General features: G+C 37.1%; 1 protein-coding gene across 2 annotated transcripts in view; it reads right to left on the reverse strand.

The window, feature by feature from the left end:
• abcc1 (ATP-binding cassette, sub-family C (CFTR/MRP), member 1) overlaps nt 1-17615 on the reverse strand; it is a 63033-nt gene extending 45418 nt beyond the window's left edge. For both annotated transcript variants that reach the window (XM_017439337.3, XM_017439336.3), the window contains exons 1-13: nt 17472-17615; nt 14449-14625; nt 12528-12656; nt 12144-12281; nt 9226-9351; nt 8224-8285; nt 5545-5676; nt 3646-3873; nt 1984-2161; nt 1680-1841; nt 1300-1392; nt 979-1182; nt 574-720 (exon numbers count right to left, since the gene is read on the reverse strand). In XM_017439337.3, the coding sequence (XP_017294826.1) occupies nt 574-720; nt 979-1182; nt 1300-1392; nt 1680-1841; nt 1984-2161; nt 3646-3873; nt 5545-5676; nt 8224-8285; nt 9226-9351; nt 12144-12281; nt 12528-12656; nt 14449-14625; nt 17472-17519 (1824 nt within the window). In that variant the 5' untranslated portion in view covers nt 17520-17615. The remainder of the gene's footprint in view (nt 1-573; nt 721-978; nt 1183-1299; nt 1393-1679; nt 1842-1983; nt 2162-3645; nt 3874-5544; nt 5677-8223; nt 8286-9225; nt 9352-12143; nt 12282-12527; nt 12657-14448; nt 14626-17471) is intronic.
• Nucleotides 17616-18413: the final 798 nt, after the last annotated feature.

Genomic DNA, 18413 nt, shown 5'->3' on the forward strand with positions numbered 1-18413 from the left:
ATCATCAAAATTAAACGAAATAAACATTTGAAATATATGAGTTTGTATGTAATGTATGAATATAATATACAAGTTTCACTTTTTAAATGGAATTACTGAAATCAATCTACTTTTTCATGATATTCTAATTTTATGACCAGCACCTGTACAATGATGTTCCAGATTAACCAATTCTATTAAAATGTGCTCCGTTTCTGTTGGGAATAGCAATGCAGTGCGTGGACGTACTGGGCAGTGACCAGGGTGAGCTAAATGGGATTACTTTGCAGGAATTATCTTTCTGTATATTATTATTTTATGTCTGTGTTAGATAAATACTTTGTATTTACAAGCTGTATGTAGTGATAAAAAAAATGCATCCAGTGGATCATGAGATATTTTGTTAACAGACAGACACACAAAAATATGCACAGACACAGGCAAAAACATTATCCCCCACCTTTCAGTGGCAAGTGATAATTACATGATGAACGTCTTCATAAGCATGAGGTGCTGGATTTTTATCTCCACATTCTGAGTAAAACACTGGACTTCCATCCTGTTTGTCATTTTATGGGATGGTGGCACACCAACCTGCACCATGCTGCTGATGACCATTGGCAACATGTTGAGAGGAAAACGCAGAATGTTGAAGAGCGCCAGCGACACAAAGGCCTTCTGGGCATCTAGGACGTTCTGTTCATCGATCAGCACGTACACTGAGAAAGTGGACAGGGCAACCTGTATCAGCAGAGAGGAGGCACTTTTACTTAATTTTACCAATGGGTTTATTCACAAAGAATAAAGTAAGCTATTGTAAATAAGCTTCCCCAAAACTGAAGAGAATCTAAGTTTGACTTTTACTCTTCAGTCTGTATGCAAGCTGTACCTGGTGTCTGTTCAAGCTGAACAAAATGCACTGACGTGTTATTTAGAAAGTTACTATAAACTCCTTTTGTCCCCTGTGCTGCACACCCGTCCCTCTGCGTTTTGACTCACCAGGAAGGGTGCGCAGACCCAGGTGAAGGTGGACATTGCACCCAGATAAGCAGCCTTCTTCAAGACTTGCAGCTCGCCCTCCCGGATTTCTGACACCTTGCCCTGAAAGGCCAGCTCCCAGGCATAGAGCTTCAACACTTTGATACCATTCAGCATCTCGTTCATCAGCTTAATGCGATTGTCCTTACTCTTCATCTGAGCCACCTGCTCGACATGTGTACAAAAGATTATACAGGGTGAACAGTGTATCCTCAGTGACACACACTGAGAGGGAAGCTGGAAAGAAAAGGACAGGATGTTGTATCTAGTGTTACACTGCACCTGGTAGGTTTTGGTTTTCATGGCAATCACAGCATTAACAGGAACCATCAGAACCATTACTGCCACTCCAGCCAGCACAGACGGACCCAGGTTCTGCTCAGCAACAAATAAAAACAGAAAGCAGGCATTACTACAATAAAGCTCTTCAATTTAGCTGTCAAATTCTTCATGATGTATATATTGCATGAATGCTCAGTCACCATTTTCAGCATAGTGTTTTCCTGTTTCTTATATTTTTTGAATGTTTTTTGCAATCAAACAGCTTCTGCAAAGTTTGCACTATTTTTGCCATTCATATATCAAAAAGTTAAGATCACTCTGGAGATGGGTGCTACAACTTCTGGTTCTGTGTACAGCTCACAGTTTCTGTGCAGGACTACCTGCCAGAGGAAGTAGAGGGCCAGCACCACCTGCAGAGGAGCAGACCAGATCATGTTGATGTAAGTAATGAGGTCCATGAAGCGCTGAGCGTCGACTGACATTAGGTTGACGATCTCTCCCACTGTTGAGGTGCGGCGTGCTGCGTTACTGATGACCAAGGCCTGAAAGAGCAGATCCAGGGAGGAAAAAGTCCCTACAAAAGTTCAAGTCTAACTATAGATTCACAAAGGCCAAAATAATAATTAACTTCAAATGTTTATTTTGTTCTTTTGTAAGTTCATCAGAAGCAGAGAAGAGTCTAACCTTCCTGTAGACAGCTCCAATGATCGCGGTGCGCAGACGCATGCCTGACACAAAGCAGACGTGAAAATACCTCTGGAGAATCAGTGACTGCACACAGGTACAAAAGAAAAGTAGAGCAGTGTAGAAGAAGCCCTGCCAGGAGGGGGCGCTGGAGTCATTCACAAAGCGGATAAGAAGTCTGCGTAAAAACAAGCAAACAGAGAAAACATGGAGATAGATCAATTAATCATTCGTCCCATTTTAATCAGCTGGCATTAGCCACTTTTCAAAAAATCGTCTATCAGTCATGTCTGTACATACCCCCAATCAACTACCAAGTACAGAATGAAGACAGCAGCAGCTGCTACAACCAATTTACTGTTGCCAACAATTGATTTTTTTTTTAAGAAAGAATGCTCATCTTTATGTAATTTATAACTGTTCTTCTAAGGGTTGTTAAATACATGTTTTTGTTTTATTTTTTTTACATTAAGCAATATTCTTTTATTTTGTGAAATGGAAAAATTAAAATTCAATTCAATTCAAATTCAAAAACACGTTGTTAATCCCAAAGGGAAATTAAATGAAACCATACAAGACAAAAAATAAAAAAAATCCTGAAGGCACTCAGAGGGTGAAAACCTCCACCATGGAGGTAGGGTCATTAAAAAATTGTAGGCTCCAGATAAGGATCCGGCAGCCAATGCCTATCAGGCATGGAGGCCCTGGTTACTGATTATGGATATGTTTGCTTAGAGATAAGAATAATCAAATTACTCTATGTTAATGCATCCTTATGTACTCAATAAATTATAAACAAAAGACATTCAGCACTTAGCTTATGGTGTTGCAAAGCTCCTTTCTACAAAAACTATATCAGATTAATAAAAGCACTGGGAGCCATCTTTCACCAACTGAATGGTGCACAGCACGTTGTAGGAAAATGTCAGACACAAACAAGCAGTGGTTGTTTCCTTCAAGTCTAATTCTTTCTCGGACACATCTCATTATTAAGTCCTTGTTCAATACACAGCCCAATGTCACAACCTTACCCCTTATACTGCTCTCATATGAACCACTTAAAGTGAACTACTAACATCCTGTTTCAAACCATTTTAGTGTTAAAATCTTTGAGTTCCTTGGAGGAATGCATATCGCGTGCTGCCTTTCATGCCACAGGTTTCAGCTAAGATCTTCTATTGAGAAATGACAAAGCCATTTTGGTAAAATCTTAAAAATAACATTAGGAAAGCTCTCATGTAAACTACTAGCACTCTAAGTATGTTTTGAATGACTCTCAGCTACTATTCACAATAAATTTTAGCTCCATATCTGTAAAACTGACCGAACTGTAGCCATTTTTCTGATTGCCAAGGCTAGCTAGCTGTGGTGGCCTTCTTGAATCGATATGACTCCAAAAGTTAATTAGTTGTTAATGTACATCCAATGATTATTGTCAGAGTTTAATTCAAAATACATTCAATAGTTCATGAGATATTTTGCTAACAGAAAAACAGACATACACAGAGACACACATACACAAAAACATCACCACCAGCCTTTCGTATTTCAGCAGCAAGTGATGAATATTTTAATATTATTATAGCTTTTTCTGTATTATGATGCAGTAAAATTTCCTCAGCTGAGAGGTCAAGAGTGATGAAAAAGAAAAAGCTTCCTCACCGGAGGATCTCAGGCCCAACAAACATGAGAATGTCCTGGATGATCTTATAGAGGCAGGAGATGAGAAAGTAGGGACCAAAGGTCAGGCACAGGGCCCAAAACAGGGAGGGCTCTTTTGTTTTACGGGGAGACTTCACAATCAAGATTTCAGACTCTTCCACAGCCTCAGCCTCTTTGCTCTCACCATGGGGGGTCCGCTTAGGGGAGTATATGGTTTTCTGCTCTGGCCTGAAGAACAAAGAATGGAAGCACAAAACAATTGTTTTAACACATTTCAAAGGAAACTATTTTGCAAGAGATCAGAATCAATGCTATACATTTTAATATAAATAACTTTTTCAATAAAAAATGCTTTTAATCATTGACAATAGTCTGCATTTTTCTTTAATTTTGGTTTTTCCTGGGTTGTGCAGCTTTTAGAAATGTATGTATGTCTTAGAATTTTTATCTTAATAATATTTCAGCCATCTTGTGTTGCTATGGTCAAAGAAGTCTACGCCTTGAGAATCATTAGCACATGATCCGGTAGATTAAAATAAATGGCAACAAGACAATTACTTTAACCAATCAGATTTTGAGCTGGCAACAATGGGGCCACCTAGCAAGAAGACATCAACATTTTCATATCCTTGGATGGTCAGAGAGCATTGTAGTCAAAGCTAACAAAGGATGTCAGCAGCTTCTTGCAAAAAATAAACTGTTTTGTTGTGAAAGAGTCGTTTTTTGTTAGTTTTTTTCCAACCCATAATGGCACAAGGAGGAGAAGAAACTGATTTGGTTGTGGTTATTTCTGCAATCCCGTTTTCAAGACAGATTTATTAAGAAAAGCTAGAAATTGAGAGAAAAGGACGGCTAACAAGTCGGTCACAGCTCAGGAGAGGGTTTATGCCCCATTGTCAATTTGGCAACTATAAATTGTACTCCTGGCTTCAGGTTCCGAGAAGCACTGCACTGGGATTATTTGCTATGTGCAATAGTTTAACATGGGGTTTAGAGACACTTGTTTGGAAACTTGAATTGTTTAACCAAGGCAGCAGCGAGACAGCAGAGCACAGCTGGACACTTACAGGCAATAGTGCTATTGAAAAGACATCCCAGCAACCCAGCAACACTCTCCAGGTCCTCCCAGGGGATCCCAAGATGTTCCCAAATCAGAGAGGATATATAATCCCTCCAGGGAGTTCTGGTTCTCAAGGTCTCCTGGGAGGATGTTATAGCTACAGCTATTTAAGTTACAGCTGTTTTGGTCAAATCTTGAAAATAATGCTATATTGCAAGATCTGTTAGAACTTGAAGTTTGCTACTACCACATCAAACTTTAGCTCCATGTCTGTATAACTGACAGATTTATAGCCTATTTTAGTTTGATTTTCTGTGGCGACAATAATAAATTGGGTTGCCTACAAAAGTACAATCAGTCCTAGATGTACAGGGCCAAGTTTTGAACAAAGATCTTGCAAGATGCATTAGTGCTCAGAGTATGTTAGAAATCAGTCTCAGCTTCGGCCTCACCAAATTTGAGCTCATTATCTTAAAAACTGACAGAGTTATAATCAATTCTGGGTTTGCTAAGGTCAGGTTGCTGTGAGAGCCATCTTGAATCGGGTTGACTGCAAAAGTTGACCAGCTGTAGATGTACATCCAATGATGACTTTCTAAGAGTTTCATTAAAATCTGTTCAGTGCTTCATGATATTTTGCTAACAGACACACATAATAATGCATACAGAGACACAGAAAAAAATTATAGTCTGCCTTTTGCTGCTGTGCAATAAAGATGAACTTTTGACTGAGATATCAGGAGAAGGTGTTTAACAGTGGTGGTTACCTAGCAGCAGCAGCGTTACCAGGTTTACCCTGTTTTTTTACAACGCTAAACATATATTTATTTTCTCCTGACCTCTTGACTTTCTGGCACTCAGAGTTCCAGCGGCGCACCAGCTGGGGCACCACTTTGTGTGAACAGTCCTCAGGATTCAAAGACCACAAATCCTTCTCCTCCAGTGGGCGTCTGTATCCAGTCATCATCATCCTGGCAGAGAAAAGAAACAGCCAGTGATAAAACAGAGTGATTAAAGGTGCAAACTTTGATTCAAGCAAAACAAGACAATTGCTCCTTCCCACATTTAAAGGCCTAGCACTCTTTATAGGAACACGTCACCTGCTGCCTTTCATGTTTTAGACTAAGATCTTATGTTGAGAAATGATGCAAATGTACCTCTTTTAGGCAAACATTGAAAATAATATTATGTACAATTTCTTGCAATATTACAATATCTCACGTGATCTGTTAGCACTCAGAGTATGTATTATGAATGACTCTCAGCTACTGTCACACCAAATTTTAGCTTTGCATCTGTAAAAATTTACTGAGGTTGACCCATTTTTGTGTAGGCTAATGTGATTATCTATAGCGGCCACTTTTGACTCCAAAAGTTAATCAGTTCTAGATGTGAAGCCAATATTTTGTTTCTGAAAGTTTCATTACAATATATCCAGTGGCTTATAATATAACCTTATCACAGAAAGTAAGAAAACTTGTGTTTGGTTGATTATTTCTTTGCTTCTTGCCAATAAATCTTATACCATTTGAAACCCTCCCCCCCGTAAATGGTGCAACTTTTTTTTTAGGAAAATGAGTTAAGTAGCAAAACTTAGTATGTGGATTGCGCCCCTGAAAAATTTGCCAAATCTTTGCCAAATTTCTTATTTCACTATTGACTCGTTTGGTGTCGTTTATTGGATTGGGTGATGGAAATCTGAAGAAACAAGTCATGTTGCAAATTAGGATATTTTATGCTTTTATTTCTGTCATAAATCAGTCATAGTTAATATAAACTGGCCTTTTTTTTAAACAAAACGAAAACTTCAATGTCAAAGTAAAATCTCATTTCTACAAAGTAATACCAATTAAATAAAAATATGTAATCAATGTAATGTAAAATAAATGATTGCAAACAGTATTTTCCGCACTATAGGGTGCACTGGATTATAAGACACACTATCAATGAATGGTCCATTTTCAAACTTTTGTCATATATAAAGTGCACCGGACTATAAGGCGCATCGTCGTGCACCTCCCAATTTTTGTAACTTCGCGGGGACCGCATGTTCCGCGCTCCATTCAAAATGAACAATTTTGATGCTCTAGTGGAGCTGGTTCGCCTGTATCGGCATTTATATGATCCCTCTATTAGAGATCACAAAGATAATCAAACAGTTCAAAAAGCCCTGCATGACGCTGCAGTTTACCAAAGTCGTACTAAAACATTACGACTTCTTACATATATAAGGCGCTCCGGATTATAAGGTGCACTGTTGTTTTTTGAGAAAATTAAAGGCTTTTAAGTCTGGAAAATACGGTAAATATGTATGCCCTTTAAAGTGACTGTTCTAATTGTACTCAGAGAAAAGATTATTAAAAAGTACAAGTCGGGATGATACAAAAGGATTTCCAAGGCCCTAAACATCCCCAGGAGTTCTGTTCAGCTCATTTCAATCCATCATCAAGAAATTGGTAGTACTGTTCCCCAGGTTCTTCACCAGTCTGCGCTTCATGGGAGAGTGGAAAAGAGAAAGCCACTGTTGAAGAAAATCTTGAATAGCAAACTAGTCGATATAGTTAAAATGAGAAGAAAAGAACGTCTCGCAAATACATCAGCAAGAGCAGGTTACTTCACTTCTTGCAGAGTATAAATCCAGTTTAAGACTACTGGTAATGTAAGGAGCTAAAGCAGCTAAGTAATCAACCTGCACAATAGTAGTCCAGTGCGGGAGTAAGCGCTTTTGAACACTTTGTTACTGAAGAAATCAGATATCTTTTTAAGTCCACTATCTGATCTTCCACCATCTGTTGGAACAGGCGAGAATATATTACACTGCTGAAAGAAGAAAACATGGTACTCAGGTACTACTAACTAATACTATAATATTGTTCTTTATACCTTCATTATTTTTAAGGATGTATTTTTGTTTTGTTAAACTAAACCCATTTTCTAGGTAGTGCTAATAAATTGTTAGCACATGCTGTAAAAAAAAGTAACAGAGGAGTGTTTTATTACATACACTGCCATACACAGGAGTGGAAACAGGTTGGTTTTGATGATCCCTCCTGTTCATACTGACGATTAAAGAATCTTAAGGAACAAGTTGATAGGAACAAGATCCACTTGTATTCCAATCAATTTATAGGGATCTTTCAGCTATTTTAAATTGGAATTCTGTGCAAAAGTTACAAAAAATTTTCAGAGGGTGTTATATATATATTTTTTTTTGTACTGTACTGTAATGCAGGCATGAACGATTCTGAATCAATTTAGAAATGTCAAAAATCATTGTTTTTAATGTTAATAACGTCATGTGGAACATAAAAGGCACGATACTGAACTGTAGAAGAGGAGGGCCTGGATTAGATGGCTGACTGAGACATGCAGGCGGACAAAACTGTTTCATTTCCGTTACTATTATTAGAAACAAAATGTGTTCAATTAGCAGAATTTCAACATATAAATCACTGTTGAAGTGGATTAAATTCATAATTAGATAATTCAATAATCTAGAATCCTGATTGTGCACTCACCTTGTGATCCACCAGAAAGTTATTCTGGAGAGGAAAGAAGCTCCAGGCTCAGGACAAGGATTCTGCACAGAAAGACCGCAGTGTTAAACCTACAAGACAGCGCTGCTGAAAAATCTTTCAGGAGGTCAAATTATTATTATTTTTTTTTTAACATGTGCTACATAACGGACATGGAAGATTCTGAATCACTTTTCAAATATCAAAAATGGCTTTTGTCAATGTTAATTAATACTGTAATGCTGAGGAACACAAAAGGTTGAGTTCAGGAGTGTAGAAGTGCAGAGCCCAATCAGTCTATGGTGTGCACAAAACCAACTCATGCACATAAAGGCTGAGCAAGAAATATGACTGGAAGTATTCAAATATTTTGCCTTAAAACTATTAGGTAGTACCAATGAGGGGGATGCATCATGATAACTCAAAACGCATCAATAATCATTTTATCATTATATTGCAGCCCCTGAATGATAAATCAGTTCAAACTATGAGGCACCTACAGATTCCCACCTCTAATAAATTAGGTCCACAGTATAATAGCATTTAGGAACAGCTTATTAGTGCACAGAATGGGAGACTATTATTAGGGCTTTTGTTTTAACAAGACAACTCACATTAGCAAAAGTGGGTTTTAATGAATAAAAACTGTGTACCTGTTCATGTTTCATTACTCAATCTAATCTGAACAATCTTTCTAATATTCCTAGAAAATACATATTTTTTATCTCTAGTTAAACACCATTTAGTCATAATCTGATAGTCATAATCTTTGTGTATTTCTGGAGATCTGTTGTCTTGATTTAATCTCAGGAAACAAGACTATGATTATGCTCATAGTTTAAAGGACCACACAAGTGGTAAAGAACTTAAAAAAAAAGAAAGAAATGTAGAAACACATTGAGCTTTGACATTAATATGTGAAATGGCCATTTAGTTCAGCCTTAGTATTACTGCAGATGATAATCCGTATGTAAATGTGTTGGCGTGAGGATGAGATGGTCTTACTGTGTCTTTAACAGCCCAAGAGAAGAGCGGCGGTCGATCGGTCAGAGAGGATAGGATCAGAGCAACCAGCAGCAGAGCATAGTAGATATAGAAGGTGGCGTATCTCCATATACAGACCATCTCTGGCTAAGTGAGAAAGAAAAAGAGATTTCCTTCTTTGTTTTGTGACAGATTTGCCATAATCTCTGGTTTCTGGGTAACTCAGTCATGTATGTTCAAAAAACAACTTTTTCATTAAACTTATTCAAACTGATATTATTCCCATTCTCCAAGGTCTAAATAAACTAAATATACCAGGTTATCTTGGACCTTGACTATGTCTGCTTCAAGAGCCATGTTGTTTTATTGTTGACGGTTTTCAAAAACACTGCAAAATTTGGGATATTATGTCCTTGTTTTCATTGTATCTTCCCAGAGATTGATGCTATAGCATTGAAAGTGGTACCAGACGATAGCTAATAAAATTTTCTTGCATAGGGTATAAAACACAAACAGGTTGCTATTACTCCTGCTGACACCTGGTAAGACAATGGCAGCTACAGGAATGCACAGAAGTTTGTGAGGTCAGTGAAAGTGACCATTGATGTGGCTGAGAGAGGTGTGAAAATGATGACTGACTTCATGACTCAGATCACAACTGACCCAGAGTAGAGAAGCTGCTTACTACAAGTCAGGGACGTGCGGTCAGGGGAGGCAGGTGAGGCAGAGCCTCCCCTGTCATCATGACAAGAAAAAAAAAAAAAGATAACATAAAATGAATATTAATATTTGTCCACTGATCTTTATGTATGAGTAATTTTCGAACATTTTTATGGTCTAAATTGCATTTTTATAGTCAAAATTGCTGAAATTGCATATTTCCTGTTCAAATATGAGGGTGAAACGCGAGGTGCGGCAGCAACGAGCCGAGCTTCACCTCTTGATTGCGCAATCCATCACAAACTGGGTTGATACATGCAATTGGCCCCTGCCTGTTGCCGTACCGCTGCATGTCGCCAATATAATGGTTTATACACCCTGATTTTTCACAGTCTGGCTAATGTCTTTAACCATTTACGTTTAATGTTTGTTAGTGACATATTTAGTTTTGCTGAGGGGACATAAAACCGCGGTGAAAAGGCGAAGGGTGAGGCAGGCAGTACTCTGCCGCACTGAAGGGGGCGCACGTGAGCCAACGGGAGCTTGTTGCTGCTGTCCTTTCACGCAGAGGCCAGTGACAGTCACGTGCCGTTAATTTTTGTTTTGCTCCATCGGACTGCCAAAACGGTAATTGTAACGTTTTTTCTTATTTTATCTTTAATACTACTATGTGTGCGCATGTGCGCGCGTGAGTGAGTGAGTGAATAAGTGAGTGAGTGAGTGAGAGACAGAGAGAGAGAGAGAGAGAGAGAGAACTACAAGTTGTGGAGTACCACAGGAACAAATTTGACAGTTTCAAGAAAGCCACATTGAACAAGTGACAATACATGTATTAGTGACATCCTATCTTACAGTTTCTTACACAATATTTGTATCCTATGATGTCATCCTTTCCAAGCATCAAAATATATATGTTTGTGCATTAAAATTAGCTATAATTAACACAGGTGTTTATGTGTTTTATACCCTATGCAAGAAAATTTTATTAGCTATCGTCTGGTACCACTTTCAATGCTATAGCGTCAATCTCTGGGAAGCTACAATGAAAACAAGGACATAATATCTCGAATTTTGCAGTGTTTTTGAAAAAAACTACATGGCTCTTGAGGTAGGCGTAGCCAAGGTCCAAGATCAAATTAACTGGTATATTTAGTTAATTTAGACCTTGGAGAATGGGAATAATATCAGTTTGAATAAAGTTTAATGAAAAAGTTATTTTTTTAACATACATGACTGAGTTACCCAGAAACCGGTCTAAATGCAGAGGTTTAAGATGGTATCTCACTGGGCTGCGACTAGTTGGTAAAAGGCCTTCATCAGGTAGTCTCCAGAACGTCTCGTGATGTTTGTGATGGTACTAAGTTTGTTTGCGAGAGTTGCAGGGACGTGCAGTCCTGCCACTTGAGTTTTGAATAGGGCTGCACAATATTAGAAATACTTGCGATGTGATGATATTAGTTGTGATAAACCCACATTTTCCTCACTCCTGACTGTCCCTTCAGTCATAACTATCATCTAAACCAGGGGTGGGCATCAAGGTCAGTGAGAGTCTGTTGGATTGACCAAATATTATATTAGCAGCAGAACATGAATGGATGGTACTTTAAATGTATTTGCCTATTTATTGCAGTCCTTTGAGATACTGATATTGAGCTCACTGATAGTAATAGTGATAACTTTTGAATGAGGAGGGTGTTTTAAAAAAATTGACATAATTTTGTAATCTAATCTACATAGCCAATTGTCACTTAAATCTCAAATTTTAATAAAATGTGTAAAAAGTAACTAAGTTAATTTTTTAAATCCCTCTGCCCTCTGACATAAAACATTCAGGGCTAATTACAGTCCCATATGTCCAGGTCTAAAAGCCACATTGATGAAAAATAATAATTATTAAATAAAATAAAATGGTCCCAATCTGACTGTTAATTTTTAAAGTGTATTCCAATAGATTAAGTCCTAAATGTGGGGTGGCTGCCAAGGTGGGTAGAAAGTGGGCCGAGGCAGCTGAAGGTAGGCAATGAAATAATGTACATGGCCAAGAATGCAGTTTTGCAAGCTGTGGACAATAAAATAGGCTGTGATTTTCAAAAACGGCTCGCTGTTCGCAAACGCTTAGAAATCAGTGAGACCACAACAAGAAAAAAAAAAATTCACCCATGTTTTCTGAACTCCGAGTCAAAACTAGTCTACAACAGACGCAGCCCAGTGAGACGCTGGCTTTATTATTAACTTTTTTCATTTGGATGTAAGTCTTTAAAACTGATTTTCAGACTAACTTGGTCCAGCGCCTGGAGGATCTTGGACCTGAAGGTGACTGTGGCACACAGCAGAGCCAGCAACCAGAAGAGCAGCATGACTCCAGACGACTGGACTCCTTTCAGCCGTTCGTACTGGATTATCAGAGTGGTCAGCAGCTGCAATGAAAACACATTACAGAACATTTACAGGTTAGTGGAAACGTTGCTATGCCCACAAAAACACACATCTGTTACATCATACAATTTTAGCTAAACTGATCTTTATAGGGATATTCTGGTCACTTTGAGGTGAGTTTCAGTAAAAATATTGAATATTTACAGCTAGCTGTTTGAAATAACCAAATTCAAAACAAGCTTAGTTTTTCTCTACAGAAAGGTAATAGGGATAAGAGAAACTCTTACCATAGTGAGACCCAGTAAGGTTGGACTGATGAGGTGAACAGGTGCCGAGACGCTGCTGATGTGACTCCTTTCCCAGAAAGTATAAAACACATCTGACCAGCAGATAATCCACAACAGAAAGCCAACAGCCTGTGAAGAAACAACAGCTTCTACGTTATCAGAAAATAAACATTTTGAAACTATTATACAACTGTTAATACACAATAATCAAAAGAGTGCTTATTCAGTCTTTAAAGTGAGTGATGCTTAGACCCGTTTACTGTTACATTAATTTGTACAATCACATATAACTGCATCTTCTTTCAGATCTAATCTTTTATGTATCAGGAAATTGTAATGCACCATCTGGTCCTAACCAGGTTTTATTGAGGAAACAACTTCAAATCAGAAACAACATTTGATAAATTACACCATGTCATTATTTAACAACTAAGCCAGGAAGCAGAAGAAATTTGTGAACAACTAACTCCACCCCTATTTATGAGGGGCCGTACAAGCCATAAATCATACTGCCACTCCCATATACATATATTTTATCTCTCACACACATATATTCTCCTCTCACATACATATATTCTCCTCTCACATACATATATTTTGTCTCACATTATGTCTTATGTTCACATATTTTATCTCTTACATATATATTTTGTCTTACATTCACATATTTTAGCTCTTACTTACATGTATTTTATATCCTATATTCATTTATTTTATCTCTCATATACATGTATTTTATCTCTTACATAAAAATGAATGATGTTTGGGAGTAAGAATGTATGTGTGTGAGAGAAAGTATAGTAGAAACGGAAGGAGTTTAGTAGAAACAGAAGTTGGAAAATTTAGTGAACTCTGATTGGCTAAGATCACACAGGGTCATGTTCATCAAATGCCACTCAACATGGAGAGGCCAAATGAGTCAGGAGTCCTGCAGCAAGCCATTGGGGTTTTAAGAAGTATTTTATCATCTCCTGAAACTGTCACAATGTTTTCCTCATCTCTTGGGCAACAAAGGGCAAGCTCATCTGCCTCTAATGTCACTCATAGCGCAATTGAAGATGAAATGAGTAAACATTTCAGACCCAGAAATGCGTCAGGTGGACAGTAATGGGGGCAAAAAGACTTCTCTGTTTTCAGATCTGCTCCTTTGATTTGATTCAGTTGATGCCAGCACAATCTGCAGACAAATTAGGTGCAACGATTGTAGTGTATTGGCTACTTCTCTGTTCCTTGAATCCTGGATGATTCTTGATTGTGACAGAAATCCAGATAAAATATTAACATGGTCGCAAAGTTCTCTTTGGAGCCTCTCATGAACAAAGGAATCTGCAGAATCTTGTTGCATTTGTTCCAAACATCCCAGTATACTTCTGAAAAACACTATAATGTCATTTTCAATGCTCCTCACCCCCAAATTATAGAAAAACAACAGATGATAAAACATGATCAATTTGAATAGTTTCATTATGGAGTTATGAAAATAAATAATCTGTTGAAATATATGATGGAATAATTATTAATGCATTTTCTGATTTAAGAGTTACTTCCTGTTTGAGTAAGAACTTCCTGTGTCACGCAATACATAGATTATTTAATTGAAAATACTGTATATATGACGACCGATTAATCGATTAATCGAGAAAATAATCGCCCGATTAATCGATTATTGAAATTATCGTTAGTTGCAGCCCTAGTTTGAGATTTGCAAATCACTGCATTCTGTTTTTATTTACATTTTACACAACGTCCCAACTTTTTGGGCATTGTGGTTCTATCAGAGCACATCTTTGCCGCTGATCGCATCACCAATATCCAACATGGAGGCTATGTAAACAGACTGTCAACGTATGAGAATAATAAGGTTTTCACTGCTTCCAGCAGAAAATCCGTAACAATGAGCTGACAGTGGAAGGTCACTTACAGTTTTTGCTTTGTTAAGGTGACTCATACATATGTAGCCTTGATCATTGCACCGGAGGTAGATGAGGTAGATGGGGGCACAGATCCAAAGGTAGAGGCATGGCACCCACACCAGGACAGTGTTTTGGAAACAACGAGTGAAGTCTGGATTAGAAATATGCCACGTTCGGTTCCAATCCTATCAGGAAAACCAAGATAAAAGGAGAAAAGAGCTTTTAATAAACCACATGCCTGTCTGCAGCTAGGTAGCTACATAATAGGACATAAATAGTAAACTAACATCTTTTAGTTTGTTGCTAAATTATTTTGAGGTTACAATGATGCACTTTGGCCATCTGAGGCGAAGGAAAACACTGAGCCGATTAAAGTCAAAATGCCAAACAAATATCTAAGAAGTTGAAAAGATTATTTGGTTGTGAATGTCATGCGGCCCAATATGAAATGTACTGTGGATTATATTTTTAAGTATAATTTACTGTTACATCAACACATTAAACCTGGAAAAAATGTGGTTTGAAACATAAAATTTTGGTTTTCTGTCACTCTTTAGATTTTAAATCTGAGCTCAGACGGTGAAACATTAGCAGGACGTTCAGCAAGTTTTAGATTTAGTCAGAAAATGCCTTTAAGGTACAAACTGGGATTTGTTTTTTCTTCTTGACAGTTCAAATTCAAGACCAGATTTGGTCCAGTACCTGAACACAGTTAGCTGAGACCTCTGATAAGAAATCTAGTCTAATTTATCCATAACTACGGTACTTTTTTAATGTTGACAATAAAATGCTTTTACATTAACACAGAGGTCCTAATCAATAATGAGTTCAGATAGAAATAGATCCTCTTTGTCTCCTGAAACAAGACTTTTTCTTTACTTTTCAATAATTCTGTTCTGTTCTGATTATAACTAAAATACCTACCCTTCAGATTATTGAAGTTAAATGGGAAAAAAAAGACTTGTTTTAGATAAGTCTAGAAAATAAAGAAGTGAAACAATCCGTGCGCATGTATTCACCCCTTTGCTTAGAAGCCAGAACGATTAACTTCTGAAGACACATAATTAGGTTAATATGATACACCTGTGGGCTCAGAGTGGCAGATACTCTACACCTGCTGTAGAAAAGATGGATGGAGCAAAATACAGAGAAATATATATATATATATATATATATATATATATATATATATATTTCTATATTAACCTAATTATGTGTCTTTAGAAGTTAATCGTTCTGGCTTCTAAGCAAAGGGGTGAATACATACGCACGGATTGTTTCACTTCTTTATTTTATATATATATATATATATATATATATATATATATAAAACCAATATTGTTTCTCATCCAGTACTATGAATCTAAAGTGTTTTTCTGTAGAAACATTAGTAATAACCAAATTAAAAAATCCAAATAACTTTCTGCAGTTTAGGGTGGGAGTGAATACCTTTACACTAAACAGCTACTTAATAATGATTTGATCACCTTTACTGAGTGCTGAGGATGGCTATCTGCAAACGTTTTGTTTTGAATTTGAACTCAAAAAGATCTCACATTAAAAAAAGATGTGCTAAGGTCTGACATTGGGTGGCTGTTATCATTTCTAAGATCTTATTTTATGTGTTTGAAGGATTTTAAAAGAAGTCTGACAGAACTGGGGTTGAGTAGGTTGACTGATTTAAGGTTATTAGAGCAAGATAAACAGATATAATCATGTTGGTTAACATTCAGTCAATATTTACTAAATTAAAAAGTAACTAAATGTAATTAGTTTGTTATATAACTGAAATCATAACAGTAACATGTAATTGCAACTACTTACATTTTCAAAGTAACTTTCCCAATGCTGCTTGTTCACTGAGAGGTTTTATATTTGAGACTAATGGCAAAAACAAAATAGTTGTCCAGATGGAACTGCACCTACTAAATGATAAAGTCTATCATTATTTGATCATTACATAAAATCTACAACAAAATAAAAAGGCCACTCTTGGCCACTGCTTTTGTTTTGTTTTGCCACAGGCAGAAATCCCAACGGGCTAAACTTGCAGGTTTGTTACACACCAGGTCAAACTCAGAAACACCACACAGTAGTTTCTGGTTTCCAAAAGGAACACAGAGGCTGTAACTTAAATTAGGTATGGTCAGAACATTTCCAAAAAGGGTTTATGTTAAAACTAACTATTTCAATTTACAGAGCATTACACAAAATTTCAAATGATAAAATTATCATGTAGCTGGGTAAAAAAAAAAAGGAAACTTACAGCGCTTTAAATTTCTCAACTTTAGGATATTTAATGTCCAGAATATTGAACAATCTGAAAAGCTATCACTTGTCACAAACATTGGCATCACTTCTACAATTTTTTAGAAACTGTCATGAAACTTTCAGCAAATGTCTTTTAAAGAAAGTTCAGAATATTTCAAAGTGGTTGGAGTAATAATAATCAGGTTTTTTAATAACTCCTAAACTTTAATCAGTTTAAAGACTAGTTTCTTTTACCACAGAAATTTATATCATCATTAGCATTTTCACATATTGGTGGTAAAAGATAAAGATGTGCTGCTGATGAATAAAATTGTTTCATATGTGAAATGCAGGTTGTTGAAAACATGACCTAAAAGTCTGTCAAATTGTTGGAAAAGTCCAATTGCGCCTTCGGGAAAATTAAACAGATTTTGTTGGAGCAAAAGTTCAAGCTTATGTCACAGCTTTCTCAAATACTAAGTTAACAACTAGAAAAATCAATCCTAATACAAATTCATATTTAGGATCAGTGCAGATTTCCATTATTACAACCCTTTAGCCGATAAGTGTTGGTTGTTTTTTGTGTTGTTGTTTTTTATAGGGGATGGCCCTGCCAGGTAGAAAAATCACAAATTCAGACGCTGGAGCCGTATCTGCAGCTGATGTAACTTACCGGCGCTAACTCGAGTGCTAACTGTGTTAGCATGTGCCGGGTCGCTAACAACAAGATGACAACTTTTCAGATTACGCAAAAATCGTGAAGGTCACAAAAAACACGTACCCAAAAGGGATCGGAACCGTCCGGACTGCAGAACTTTTCAACCCCCATAATGCCGCCACCTTTAGCTCCTCGCGGTTTGGAGGTGTTTTTGCTTACAGGTGATGTTTTGTAACCAGAATGTAAAGCGGAAGGTTGTCGGGTTCTTTTCTTCTTCGGCACCTTAAAATGAAATCAACATATGCGTGCTGCCATCTACCGTAAAAGTGTTGCCTAAATAGCGATTTATTGTTTTATTCTGATTCAGCCAGCTTGTGACTCAAATGCTTACTTTATCAAAGACCGTGTTATTCGTTTTTTATTCCCCCTTCAACAGCGGTGAAGCGAGTACGGAGACGATCGTACGAGACTGCTCTCGCCTTGTTCTTTTTACGAATACGTCAACAACATCGCCATATTGGTCAGAGAGAAAGGGGGCCTGCACCCTGTGGCTCTTCAGACCATCTGAAGTGGCTCCTTGTAACTTTGACGAAAAAGAATGTGACCCTGAATATTTTGTTTATAAATCTACAATAGGAAGCAATATTTTTAGCAGTTTACATGTCAAAGGTTTTTAGAATATGAAATTTATGCAGCAGACACTAATACAAATAGGTCAAACTGCCCCTCTGAGTTCAGTTTTATAACAAAAATTAGAAAATATTTATCAGTTATTATAATTGCACTGTGCCCACAGAGTTCAGTTTTATAACAAAAATTAGAAAATATTTATCAGTTATTATAATTGCACTGTGCCCACAGCTTCCCATCATTTCAGTACCAGAATTACCTTAATATGGTGTAAAATAGACGCTCTTACCAGATAGAAACATGTATTAATGTACGTGTAAATTAAATCAAATGTATTAACATGTTGATGGTTGAGGTCATGTGAGTTTATGGTGTGTGTGACTGTCTGCACGGCTACAAGATAACGGAGACTGGGGGAGTCAGCTCAGTAGAAAA

The sequence above is a fragment of the Kryptolebias marmoratus genome, linkage group LG12 (genome assembly GCF_001649575.2).
Source record: "Kryptolebias marmoratus isolate JLee-2015 linkage group LG12, ASM164957v2, whole genome shotgun sequence".
Classification (NCBI taxonomy): Eukaryota; Metazoa; Chordata; class Actinopteri; order Cyprinodontiformes; family Rivulidae; genus Kryptolebias; species Kryptolebias marmoratus.